Raw genomic sequence first — 12,877 nt, 5'->3', positions numbered from 1 at the left:
CCATTGTTCTCGAGTCATATTTAAGATTCATTCAAAATGAACGAATCGTTCATGAACGACACATCACTATCTTAATGACTTAGGAGTCCTCTTGACTACTCCTAACGTTTCAGATTTAGGAGCTAGTTTTAGCGCTAAAATGCTTTGTGAAATACTCTTAGAGCAAATATTTAGGAGTCCTAAAATTAGGACTGACACTCCCATTATTTTTAAGAGTTTCTCACAAATCGGCAAGTTAGGAGCTACTTTTAGCCTTAAGATGTTTGTTGTCTTGTCCCTGTGTCTGCTGGTTTGTATAAGTGTTATGGTTATTCACTGGTTATCTTCTTAAAAAGACAGTGTTCTTTGTTTTGTCACTTGCGTGGCTCTGTGCAGACACATAGGCAGGCTGGCCTGCTGTGGGACTCCTGTTTTCAAATGAGCAAAGTGGCTCAAATCTGCTATACAGCCTGTTCGCTGATACTTGTTGCTTTGGCAACAGATCAGATATTTGGTGTCTTTTACTACTACTAACATTTAAAATAATAATTTGATACAATGCACTTACTGCGTACATACATGTTTTTACATTGTACTTATATAATTTTTAAAAACATGCATGTAATTACAGCTGTAGATTATATCTATAATTACACTGTTGACCTTCCATGATACCATAACCCACCCTTAAACCTACCGGTACCCCCAAACCTGTCCTAACATGTCCAGCTCAATAGCAGCAAAAGTGTTTTGCAATACAATATGAGCACAATAATAATAGAAGTTAAGGACACTAGGGATGGGCATATCGATATGAAGTATCGAAATATCGATACTGATGTGAGTATCGAAAAGTATCGATACTCAAATAAAAATATTGATGCTAAATAGTTTTAGAATTTTTTGTTATTTCACAAGAAACAAATTGACATGGTAGCCTACATAGTTTGTGCAATTACACTTATTTAAATGTAATGCTAAGAGTTAATATTGATCATGTTCTATAAACTAAATATAAATCATGTCAGAATAAAAAGCATTTTTTGGGTGCAACGGCCTGTCATTGGTTGTCCCTTATGAAAATGAACCATGGTTTTACTACAGTGACCGTAGTATTTGTAGATTTCCATGGTTACCACTACAAGTAAACATTTTAACCATGTGTTAACAAAAATATAATCTATTACATTCCAATTCAGGAATATTGAAGGTTAAAATGCCTTTTAGAAATTGTAATAATTTAATAAATGTAATAATTTAAAAGTTCGGTTTAGAGGTATCGTATCGGCAATATCGATATCAGCGATACTGGCCTTGAAAGTATCGGTATCGTATCGAAAACAAAATAAGTGGTATTGCCCATCCCTAAAGGACACCTAATATGACAGTAAATTTGACAGATATGCTTAAACTGATGTGCACATGAAGATGAAGAGAGAAAAAAAACCATTGTATTTTGGCATAAATCGTCTCAGTGGATTGTCACATGACCAGCTGAATCTCGGTAACCAGAGACTTTTGCGTTCGGTGTCAGTATAAAGTCCAGGACTACTGACCATATTGATTAAAGCTGTCAATCGTCACTCAATTTACCTGTTTGCTGGTCAACTCAAATGTATCTTCTTGTAGTAAAATGGCAGCATTTCATATTGCACTTCTCTTTTGAATCACGTCATGGCATCTTTCTTCTCACATCATAAAATAGTTTCAAGTTAAATCAGTTTCATGACCATTCATTTATTTGGTAAGTACCCTGTTAGGTTACAAGCAACAGTGATTGTATTTTATTTTTTTAATGACCTGATAGTGTAAGAGAATGGCATTTTGATATTGTTTGTCCCAAATTACTTTATTGTACATGTGCACTTTGTAAAATGAGAGCCATTATTAACATCTTTTAAACCCATTTTGGTTCGACCATAACACAATCTAAACAAAACAAAATCATGACCTATATATAGTGCAAAGCCAGTTCAGTATATGCCAGTATTGTTAGTCACCCTTAAAGATATCTAAGCACCAATAACCCACAAACCAGCATTTATTTTTCTTGCATTTGTTCCAGCAATGTCAATTTAACAACGACAATCTGAGAGCTTTTGTACAGGCTGAAGTGCAATTTAAGGTTGTGTGAATGGTTTACTAAAGCTTTTAATCAGACCAAATTGGAGGTTTTGTTTCACAATTGCATTCATTCAAGAGACAGATTATAGAGCCAATCTGTCCATATCCCCACTCAAGACATCCTTTTAAATGTACAAATATTATTAGTAAAAAATTGAACTATAAAGTAACAGTGTAATAGTCCTTGCAGCATTTTCCACCAGTTATATTGCAAACCTTCAACACTGGAATTAGCAATAATGCATTCAAGTAAACAGAAACTTTCTAATTTTTAAAAGACGAAGTGTGTAATTTTTTGGATCTGAAAAAGCAAGTTAAATATGCAGAGCCAATTTAAACAAACCCTTTGAGCACGAGAATCCCGACCAGTCTGATATCACAAGCTTGGCTCAATCTGTTAGTGGATGGTAGTGCTTGAGAAAGCAATTATTTGTGCAATTTTTGCAAATCCATTTGGTCAGTCTAGTGGTGCAGAAATGGCACATATCAGCCAGCATCACTACTTGTTTCAGTACTTATTCTTGTGTATTAAATTTCCAACCCTTTGAATGAAACGGCCCAATCTGTTGTCTTGTCCCTGTGTCTGCTGGTTTGTATAAGTGTTATGGTTATTCATTGGTTGTCTTCTTAAAAAGACAGTGTTCCTTGTTTTGTCACTTGTGTGGCTCTGTGCAGACACATAGGCAGGCTGGCCTGCTGTGGGACTCCTGTTTTCAAATGAGCAAAGTGGCTCAAATCTGCTATACAGCCTGTTTGCTGATACTTGTTGCTTTGGCAACAGATCCGATCTTGTTAGTGTTGAGTCTGTCTTCTCTTTCTCTGCAATAACCGAGGATTGTTCCTGTGTGGTGGACGTCTCTGCGCTTGCAGGTGGGTGAGTGGGTTTGAGCTCTTCAGTGATAAAGCGAGGCGCAGATTTCTCTCCTATCAGGCCGGGAGAGTGATTCCCAGCTCCAGGGATCTTCCCATTAGCTCGCCTCTGTTGGCTGCTCTCAACGGACTTGGTGGAATTTGCAGTGCTGCCATGGTTTTTCCTGTCTCGCGCGATGTCATCATAATCCGCGAGAATCGTATCCGTGCTGCTTTTGAGACTTTGTGCATTCTTTCCTCTCGGTGAGCTGTCCCCCTTCTGTGGGATGTTTAGAAGGGATTTTATTTTCTTGGTGCTCCTCTTCAAGAAGTGCTGTGACGATGTGCTGTTTGGTTTCGGCGGTGGACTGTCCTCTTGGTCCAGAAGCGATTCTGACACAGTTCTCGTAGGAGGATCTTGCCATGTCTTTCCTGAGGTAGTTGCGCTCTCATCCGCCTTTTTGAAATCATAATGCGAGACGGACCTCTGCTCCTCTTTGAAATTCGGAGTGTACGCTCCTTGTCTGGGATTCTCGTTTGCAGGTGCATTGCAGCTTCTCTGTCTTCTAGGTAAAGATGCGTACATGTGAGTGGAAGGCCCGTTCATGTCACCGTTATTGTATGTATTGTACCTGGGATCGGCCACACTGTGCCTCTTGTATTGGTCCTCTTGCAAGTAGTCAAGCTCATTGTTTGGAAATCTACTTTTGGCTCGGTTTAGACTTGCGTATATCGTATCCCTTGCGGAGCTATAGGCCGTGTTACTCCCTGAGTTTTCTAAAATCTGTATACTGCGCCTCTTTAGCATGAAGTCATCATGCTGTGCTGTCTGATTCCACTGGGTTGAAGAATACACCTGAGCATTTGGCTGAATTCGTGTTGGATCGTGGTTGGAGGACGCCGAGTTATTGGAGTTGCTGTTCGTCTCTGGTTGTTCCGGTATGGTGGGCGTGAAAACAACCGATGACCTGATGCGAGAGTGTTGCGGAGGAGCCAATTTATTCTCCTCGTATTGGTCCAGGTAATCGTAGTTCTCTCCATAAGGTTCATCATTGTGGTTGTTGAGGTAAGACTCTAACCTCCATGTCCGAAGAAAAGACTTGGAAGTACTTGCTAAACTGGGCATGTTTTGCCTCATGTTGAGAACTTGTTTGTCGTGGCCATGGAACGTTTGGCGCGCGTGTGTGCCTCTGAACATCGGGTTGGTGACGTAACTCTCATACTGGTTGTCCACATTTTTGGGCAAACCACCATAACGGCTGTTCTCTGCTGCCAGGTTCCAATTACTAGAGCCGTACTTGGACAATTTCGACAGGTATACAGGCTCCTGGCGTTCACCTGCGTAGCTGTGTCTTTTATAATACTCTGATGTGTCTTGGAGCAATCGGGCATGCGGCGTAACAATTGGCCTTTCTTCAACCTCTCTCAATGCCGCAATTCCTGATCTCCTTTCACAGGTTTGCCGGTAAACAGCGTCAAGTGTGTGCCTTAAATGATCTTTCCTTTCAAAGGGTTTGCTGGAATTAATCGAATATCCATCCATTTTGCCATTGGGCTTCAACTCACACTGGTTCACGCTGGCAGTCTGAAACGGAGCTGGGATTGTCGATCGAGCGTACAACGTCCGGAATTCCTCGTCGTACGTCTCCACTAAATGGCCTGTTATAACCTGAACCATGCTGAGGTTGATCTTCTCGTAGGACCACATGAAGCTGCCAAACGAGAAATGAAGAAAAATATGGCTATTAAATTCATTCTCAATATGCAAATACTTTGGAATGCAGTTTACCTTGGGCAGGGTATAAACAAATGCGCTTAGTGCATGTTTAGGAAATGTCCCGCCCCTCCATAACTGCGAGTTGTTCTCTAGTGTAAATTGTGTCAATTTCAAACCAATTCGAGACCGATTCAGACCCTGACAATGTTAACAACAAGAGGATCATGCAGAACGGATTTCATGCATAGACTTTGCAAATCATGAATTTCACAGGACGTTTCAGAGTGGTAAGTTTTTTGTAATTTCCTTAGACATTATACGATGCTATCCACCATTTAATCGTGATATTTGTCGGAAAACGAAGGTAATATAAAACAGTAACTGATCACAAAACCATGGCTTATTTTCCTAAGGGGCGGTGAACCGTCTTACAAAAGCAAGATTTCTCTAAAGCTACAGAAAACAAGCTGTTCTACAGAAAATGAGCAGTGTGCAGATACACATTTGGTTTATAATGTTCAGGAACAGTGTTTGAAATACATTTTAACCACTCTAAGTTCGTCAGCCTTATGAAGGTCAAACAAATGAGTTTTGGAAACGGGGTTGAAAAAAACAGCATCTCTTCAACATAGCGACACGGTCTTCTCTAGTGCAGCTCAACCAGGCCTCGTCCCTTTTTTGCGTATTCTGTGGGCAGGATTATTTAAATGAGTATTATTGTGACTTCATAAGATCCAGAAAAATTGCGATAAAAGGCGTCTTTTCCATGTTAATTACAGTTTTTGTCCTAACCAGCTGCAACGGTGACACGCAATGATTCTATTTTAGAAACTAGTTTCTATTTCTGCGACGTCACAGCTGGAACACAAAACATGGCAATGATAATCTTACACCGTGTCCTAACTAACAACTTGTCTGCGTCCGAAAACCTAGACAGCTGACTCGTTGCCTCGCTGCCTTATCAGACAATGGCTTGTGAGGCAGCGTTTGTGCATGAAGGCACCTCACAAAATCTCAGCAAAATAGAGAGAGCTTTGGTGAGAACTAAACAAATATTTAATTACTACATTAGTAATTTATTGCTAGAAATTACATCAGAATTAGAAAATGTTGGTAAAAAACGTGCATTTACACACAAACTGACCAGCAAACGCAACTTTCAGATGCCATCTTTTTTCCCCAGCTCAACTGTCACAGAATGAAACGCACAGGATTGTGGGATATCAAAGGCAGCGAAGGATACAAATATGCTGCCTTCAAAACTCAATCAGATGAAGGGATCTCAGGAGACAGGAAGTGAAGCTAACATTAGATTCGGACGTGCCTTGGTGCCTTGGTGCCTTCCTGCCTTGAAATGTGTTCTCCGAAGGTAGCATTTTCAAGGTTTCGGACGCAGCCCTTGTCTGTCCACACCAGACGTGACGCGACTACGAGATGCGACATATCAATCAAAAACCACAGCCAATCAGAACAGCATGTGGGTGGGCTCTTGCGGCAAGTGTACGGCACCAGAGATTAATCTTGACTGTACTCGCAAGGAAATGGATAAACAGTCAAATTCACAAATATTACACCATTTAAACATTACTAAAATACACGCTGTGTTGCTAAAACAATATTTGTTATAGAATATACTTGTTTGTTCACAGTTTGAACGTTCTAGTTTCAATTTGTTTAATTTCAAGATCTGAGGTTAATTATCCATTGTTGCTTTTAGTACGACTACGTAAAGCTGGGTGCACTAAATGATATTCAAAGTCACATTACACGCTTTAAAGCACACAAACACTACCTGAGATCATGTTTTGTGTTTTTGTTCCAGCCGTGACGTCGCAGAAAAAAGAAACCGTTTCTAAAATAGTATCATCGCGTGTCGCCGTTGTGGCTGGTTAGGACAAAAACTCAAATTAACATGGAAAATATACCTTTTATCGCGTGTCGCGGCGTCGCGTGTAGTTAGGACACGGTGTCAATGCTCAAACAGCAACATTACACACTAACTAAAGTTGAAAAAGTGGAAAAGCATAATAGGACCCCTTTAATGTGATGAACTACAACTGTGGTTAATTTTAAAGGCATCTGTGTGAATCTAGAAAACTAGAAAAGCAAAGTAAGTTATGAATCAAGTTCTAACAACTTGGTTTGATTTTCTTTTTTATCTAACGCAATTAAATTCATGTAAATGTGACATAGGTGTGCAAAGATTTTGGGGGGCATCTATATAAAAACACTGCCGCTGCTTGTTGTTTTACATATAATGTTTCAGTTTGTTTCAGCTAAATGAATAAATTAATAATAATATGTAATGCCGCCTCACCTGTATGATCCAAAAAACACTTTTTGGCAGTCAATAAGAAGAAATTTCTGCTCCATCGCTCCGTGGAACTTGACCCCAGATCTGCAACAGTATTCCTGGCCTTTCACTATACGTATCCTCATGTTCTGCATCCAAGAAAAGAAAAAGAAAAACGTTTTAGCAGGAAAACAAGCAAATATAAATGTCTTTAAATCTGAAATGACATCTTACATTTTTTTCAACTCAAATTGATTAACATGATTCATTGATTCAAAATATGGTAACCCTTTACTTAAAGCCTGTATGTATAATGCATTATAAAAGTATTTTAATGCATTAGCTATGCCTTGTAATGCACCTTATAATGCATTGTATGGTCTCATTAACAATTGTAACCTCAGTTATAATACATCATATACACTTTGAGGAAGTATAACGCATTAAAACACAACCAAAATCAATTTCAGATGTACCAAGGAATCTGTGAATATAATAATGCATTTTATACAACAGTGCTCTCTGGTTCTGGAATCGGCTGAGAGCCGTGTGATATCCACCCAGTCAGGCCTGGATTAAGAACACGTAGGGCCCCGGGCTGTAACAAACCCAAGGGCCCCCATAGTAGCCGATCTTGGTGCCACAACGTTTTCCACCACAGAAATAATTTGTATTTTTAAAAAACAAAATCTTCAAAGCACAGAGATACAATGAGTATATAACGTCTGAATATTCAATTTTAATATTAAGTAGGCCTATATATACATATTCCAGGCTGCAACACATTAACAGCATAAACGCATTAACTCCAGATATGAGGTCAAAGCAAACAGGTTTCCAGAAACAGCAACAACTTAAGGAGTTTTAAAACCAGCGAGGTCCTGAATTTGAGGTATTTTGAGGGGTTTGGGGGGCATAGTCCCTCAAGAAAAAATAGATTTCTCTGATCTATATAGATGTGCATTTTAAGATGGTTGAAGGCTATTTTTCTTTTTTCATAATAAATAGCTTTCAAAACCATGTTAGTGGGCAAGAGATTATCTGTCATACCTGCTCTCTCCTCATTTCCATCACTCTTTCACTCTTTCTCCTTCTCTTGCCCTGTCTCTTCCCCTCCTAAAGCTGAGCTCTGGCTGATAGTCTTTTCATTGTTTAACATTTCTACCCTAAAACAGCTGTCAAATATGAAAGGTTTAGTTTAGTTGCTTACATCTCGCACCGTTTACTGAAGCGCCACACGACCCGCGCCCAGCAGCTTCTGTGGACATAAAGCCCGCCTACTTTAATTTGATTGGTCATCTCAAATATTTTGACATTGACGGCCGGTGACAGACCGCAGGCTGGGCAGCTCAGATAAGAAGGTATCCTTGCAGCACTAAAGTAGAGTTAATCCTCTATTAGTCAATTATTTCACAACATTTATTATGTCTCGGTGAACTCCTAGGCAGCCTATAGTTTACCTCAACACTTCAGTTAACATGGTCAGAGCTATTCAGTCTGGTTCAGTTTCGCCACAGGAGCCTTTACTGTACACACGATGTTGCGACTTCCTGGCGCTCGTTATCACTTCTAGAAATTAATAAATGTGAAAATAAAAAATATATAAATAAAGAAATGTGAAAATAAATAAATGTATAAATAAAAACATTTGAAAATAAAATGTTTTATAAATAAATAAATAAATGTATAAATAAATAAATAAATAAATATGAAAATACATTTTTTTTTTAAATAAATAAATGCATAAATAAAAAAGTGAAAATAAATAAATGTATAAATAAATCAATTTATAAATAAATAAAAGTGAAAATAAATAAATGTATTAATAAATTAACTAATAAATAAATAAATACATTTATAAATAAATAAATATGAAAATAAATAAATGTATAAATAAAAAAATTATGTAGAAATTAATAAATGTGAAAATAAAAAATTATAAATAAATAAATGTGAAAATAAATAAATGTGAAAATAAAGACATGTAGAAATAAATAAATGTGAAAATAAATAAATGTAGGCATATTACAAACATACAATAAATGTTGAAAAATGTTTTTTTTGTATATTTTTTTATGTATATATTTATTTATTTTAATTTCTTGGTATATTTATTTATGTATATATTTATTTATTTTAATTCCTTGGTATATTTATTTATGTATATATTTATTTATTTTAATTTCTTGGTATATTTATTTATGTATTTATTCATGTATTATTATGGCAGCTTTGGAATTCCATACAGGCGGCCAAACCGTGACAAAATCGCACCGTGTGTCCCCGGCTTTACACACGTCTGCTTCAGCAAAAGCAAAGCAAACACACCTCATTACTGCTCTGCAAACAGAGATGATGACAGCAAGTCTGTGTGTGGAAGTCAAGGGTTAGTTCTTATCACTGCTAAAGCTGTTAAAGTTTATATGTGCCATCTGTGCGACTGTACACACAAACAACACTGGCGACAACTGGAAAATGAAAGTTTCTTTATAGTGAGGAAAGTCAGCTGTGAAAAACTGCCTCATGAGTGAGAGAAATGTAAAGAATGTAGAAGATAAATCAAGCATAGAAATCTTGATCTGATTCAGCAGCTGTTGTTGTGCTGAGTGACCTCTGAATATACTGAGGAGTTTATAGACATTCATGAAATGTCAGTAGCTGGAAAATGATCTGATGATGGCACTTAGTGAGGTGTGGTGAGAAAAAAAATCATAATTGCTGCATGTTTTTCATATAATAATAGTTAATACCCAGTGGGAAGAAGTGGGAGGGAGGGTGTTTCCAGCTCATAGCCTCTTCATCATCACACTTCACAAGAAAGTGCATGTGAACGAAGCGTTAAATGATCTGCTTACAGAAATCACGCATGTAGAAAATCTTTTATCATTTCCTTTTGATGTATATGTTTGCATTTCTCAAAGAATGACTCGCTGGAAACAGCTTTCATATCCTTTAGCGCTTTGAACAAAGAAATAAAAGAGAGGGAGGGAGGAGAGCTCTGTGAAAATAACACGAGCGAAAGCCTGACAGGTTTGCAGATTGTTCTTGACGTTTTGTTTTTCTGGTTATGTGTTCTGCCAGTCAAAGTTTTAAACTGACATCAGCCTCGGCTATCAGCCATATGAATATAATGTAGATAAATGAGGAAATCCGCTCACACGCTGGAATCAAATATAAATATATCTGATAACTTGTTAGCCAGCACCCCGCGTCCCAAGACATTCCCAAACTAAAACAGATACAGTTCATGAACCCTGTGCACTAAAAACATACGTGTGGTCTCATTTGACTCTTGGCAGTTTAACGTAATGTCAGAATAAGTTATAAAAAGCTTCAAAGTTTCATTGTTTTAATCTAGAAATGCACTACAGATAAAGCCACACGCCTGACCATGTTGAAATCTGAAGATGGCAAGTCTAAAACTCTGCGTTTTATTAAATGTTTTTTCAAGATCATGTCATGTGATGTTATTTTGAGAAGACTCTAAAATGCTAACTGGTGTTTATTGTCTTCTATTGTTTATTATATATTCTATTGTCTCTATTGTTTTGTGGTGAATTCAGTTTCAGTCTCCCCTGCACACATTCACCTCTCCAGCCGGCTTTAATTATTATTCTTTTGTGTTCATTATAATCACTGACGACTCTATTCAAACTGTTTTAATCCCTCATTTCTCTGATCAAACGTCTCACTTCACCTTCTTTGAAACTGTATCAAATGCCCTTCCTGAACAAAGACACATTTCAATGAGCTTTACCATTGAAAATGATTCATAAAAATAACATGTTTGCTTAGCACTTCATCAATACACTGCAGTTTATGAGATTAAAACAATATTTTTCTTCAAATTTACTCCATAACGCATAAAGTTGAGTGTTTTCAATAACCTTCTGATGTCAAAAATCAGACAGAAAATGTATTATTTCATAATATTCTGCACATTGATAAAGGCTAGGTGAATTAGCATTAGGCTACGTTATAGTTATGAAAATAGCCGACATGGCATGAAGAACACAGATAAAGTGTGACCATATTTTGATTACCGAAAACCAGGACACTCGGCCTGGCAATGAGATACTCAAAAGATACTCGAAATTTACTCAAAGATTCCTTATTAATTTCAATACATTTAAAGTATGCCGCCTCTGTATGGATAGAAAATTGTTATATTAGGGCCAGGACAGGATTTGAAAACAGGACATGTCCTGGGAAAATAGGAAGTTTGGTCACCCTAGATAAACCATACATCGTCACAATCGTGTGTTTATTGATCGACTGGCTGCAAAAAAACAGGCACCAAAAGAGAGTCAATCCCATAGACCCCCATGTTAAAATGGCCAACTTTACAGCATATTATAAAATATGTTTACTGCCTGTTACAAAAAGGTCTATACGGCAAATTTTGCCCTTCATGACAACTGTGAGGGGGTGAATTTGTTTAAGAACTCACCCGTTTAAATTATATGAAGCCTAATTTGCTGCGTTCACACGAACGTGAATAGAGCGTCAAATTCGCGTCTAGTTGGACGCTTGAACATTCTGAATCCACTCGCGCGTCCACAGCGAATTGGACGCGCGTATAAATCAAGCTTTTTAAGCTAAATAGACGCACATTCAAGGCGCTCCAGGAGAAATATGTCATAAAACACCTCTGCCTCTTTTCATTTTCATTAAAGCTACACTATGTAAGTTTTCCGTCCACTAGAGGTCGCCTGTTCAAAACAAAGGCGTAGTTTGATGACGGCCCGTTTGAGCGCAGAATCTTGGGACATGTGGTCTTCAGGCCGCAGGAGCGATTGAAGAGCGGGACTGTTATTATGGCATAGTCGCCTGTGGGACTTTTATTATGAAACGGTTGCTGGCGCCACTTCCTCTTTTCCAGTCATGAGTATGAGGTAACGCAACTCTGTTTATCGTATCAGACACATCTGAGTGTGTTGAAAAGGAAGTTATGACGTTCACTTGGCGGCTGCTATGACACTTGTTCACACTGCAGTGAGAGTAAAGCGTTTCTGCTAAATAAAACCGGAAACCGAGGGTAACTCAGATTTGACAGGCGACTCCCTCAAACGCATAGCTCACACGTCCCGGTTCCTTGGTTAAAATTTCTCACGATTTATAAATAGTTGGAAACATTTGGGATATTCTAAGTGCTCAACTGAACAAAATATATAACACTGGCCTAGTGGTTCCCTTTTCGAAAGGGAACTCTCGCTGCGTCTAGCTGACGCTATGGGGAACGCCCTCGGCGTGACTGGTGTCTGAAGCTACTATCGAATCACGGCAAAGTCTTTGACCGACGTCAGCCCATGACGTCATCAACGTGCGACCCGGAAGTATAAAAGGGCGCCGTGCCAACACATACACATCTTTCTCGTCTTCAGGGACTGTCTGTTTGAACTGCTATACGAGTTAAGGTAAAACAAATTCAATTATTAATACACACGAGTGTGTATTTACTGCCTGGGATCAAGAGCATGCACAGTCAAGTTCATTTGAAGTTGTTTGTGTGTGAGTGTGAGCGGTTTTCAATCTGAGATCGCTCCACTCTAGTCTGGTTTTTTTTCCTGAGGGAAGAAAGTTTGGCATCTGGGACTGGATGATGCTGTCCCGTTCAAGCTGAGGCTGAGCGTTGGCATACATCATGGGTTCTCAGATGCAGCTCGCCGATCGTCGCGACGATCTGGCGGCTAACGAGACTAAATAGCAAGTGCTCTTAGGGATGGCTGGTGAGAGTGGTATGAATCCTCTCAGCCACCCTGACCGTGTATGCTGAGCTGATGAATGTTATGGAACGTACTGCAGGCAGGCTGCGGCTGCCATGTTGGCGCGTTAGAGGAGAGATCGCTCGTGGTAGATTGTACGATCGTTTTCTCCTTGGCCATAAACCATCAGCTCAGATGAGCCTTCCATTC

General features: G+C 38.6%; 1 protein-coding gene across 1 annotated transcript in view; it reads right to left on the bottom strand.

The window, feature by feature from the left end:
• Positions 1-1,697: 1,697 nt before the first annotated feature.
• fam83b (family with sequence similarity 83 member B) overlaps positions 1,698-12,877 on the bottom strand; it is a 49,437-nt gene continuing 38,257 nt past the window's right edge. The window contains exons 4-5 of the mRNA XM_079843404.1: positions 6,987-7,111; positions 1,698-4,664 (exon numbers count right to left, since the gene is read on the bottom strand). Of these exons, the coding sequence (XP_079699530.1) occupies positions 2,612-4,664; positions 6,987-7,111 (2,178 nt within the window). The 3' untranslated portion in view covers positions 1,698-2,611. The remainder of the gene's footprint in view (positions 4,665-6,986; positions 7,112-12,877) is intronic.

The sequence above is a fragment of the Gobio gobio genome (genome assembly GCF_949357685.1).
Source record: "Gobio gobio genome assembly, chromosome: 18".
NCBI lineage: Eukaryota > Metazoa > Chordata > Actinopteri > Cypriniformes > Gobionidae > Gobio > Gobio gobio.
Note: the sequence above shows the minus strand (reverse complement) of the source record. Positions and strands in the feature narration are given on the sequence as shown.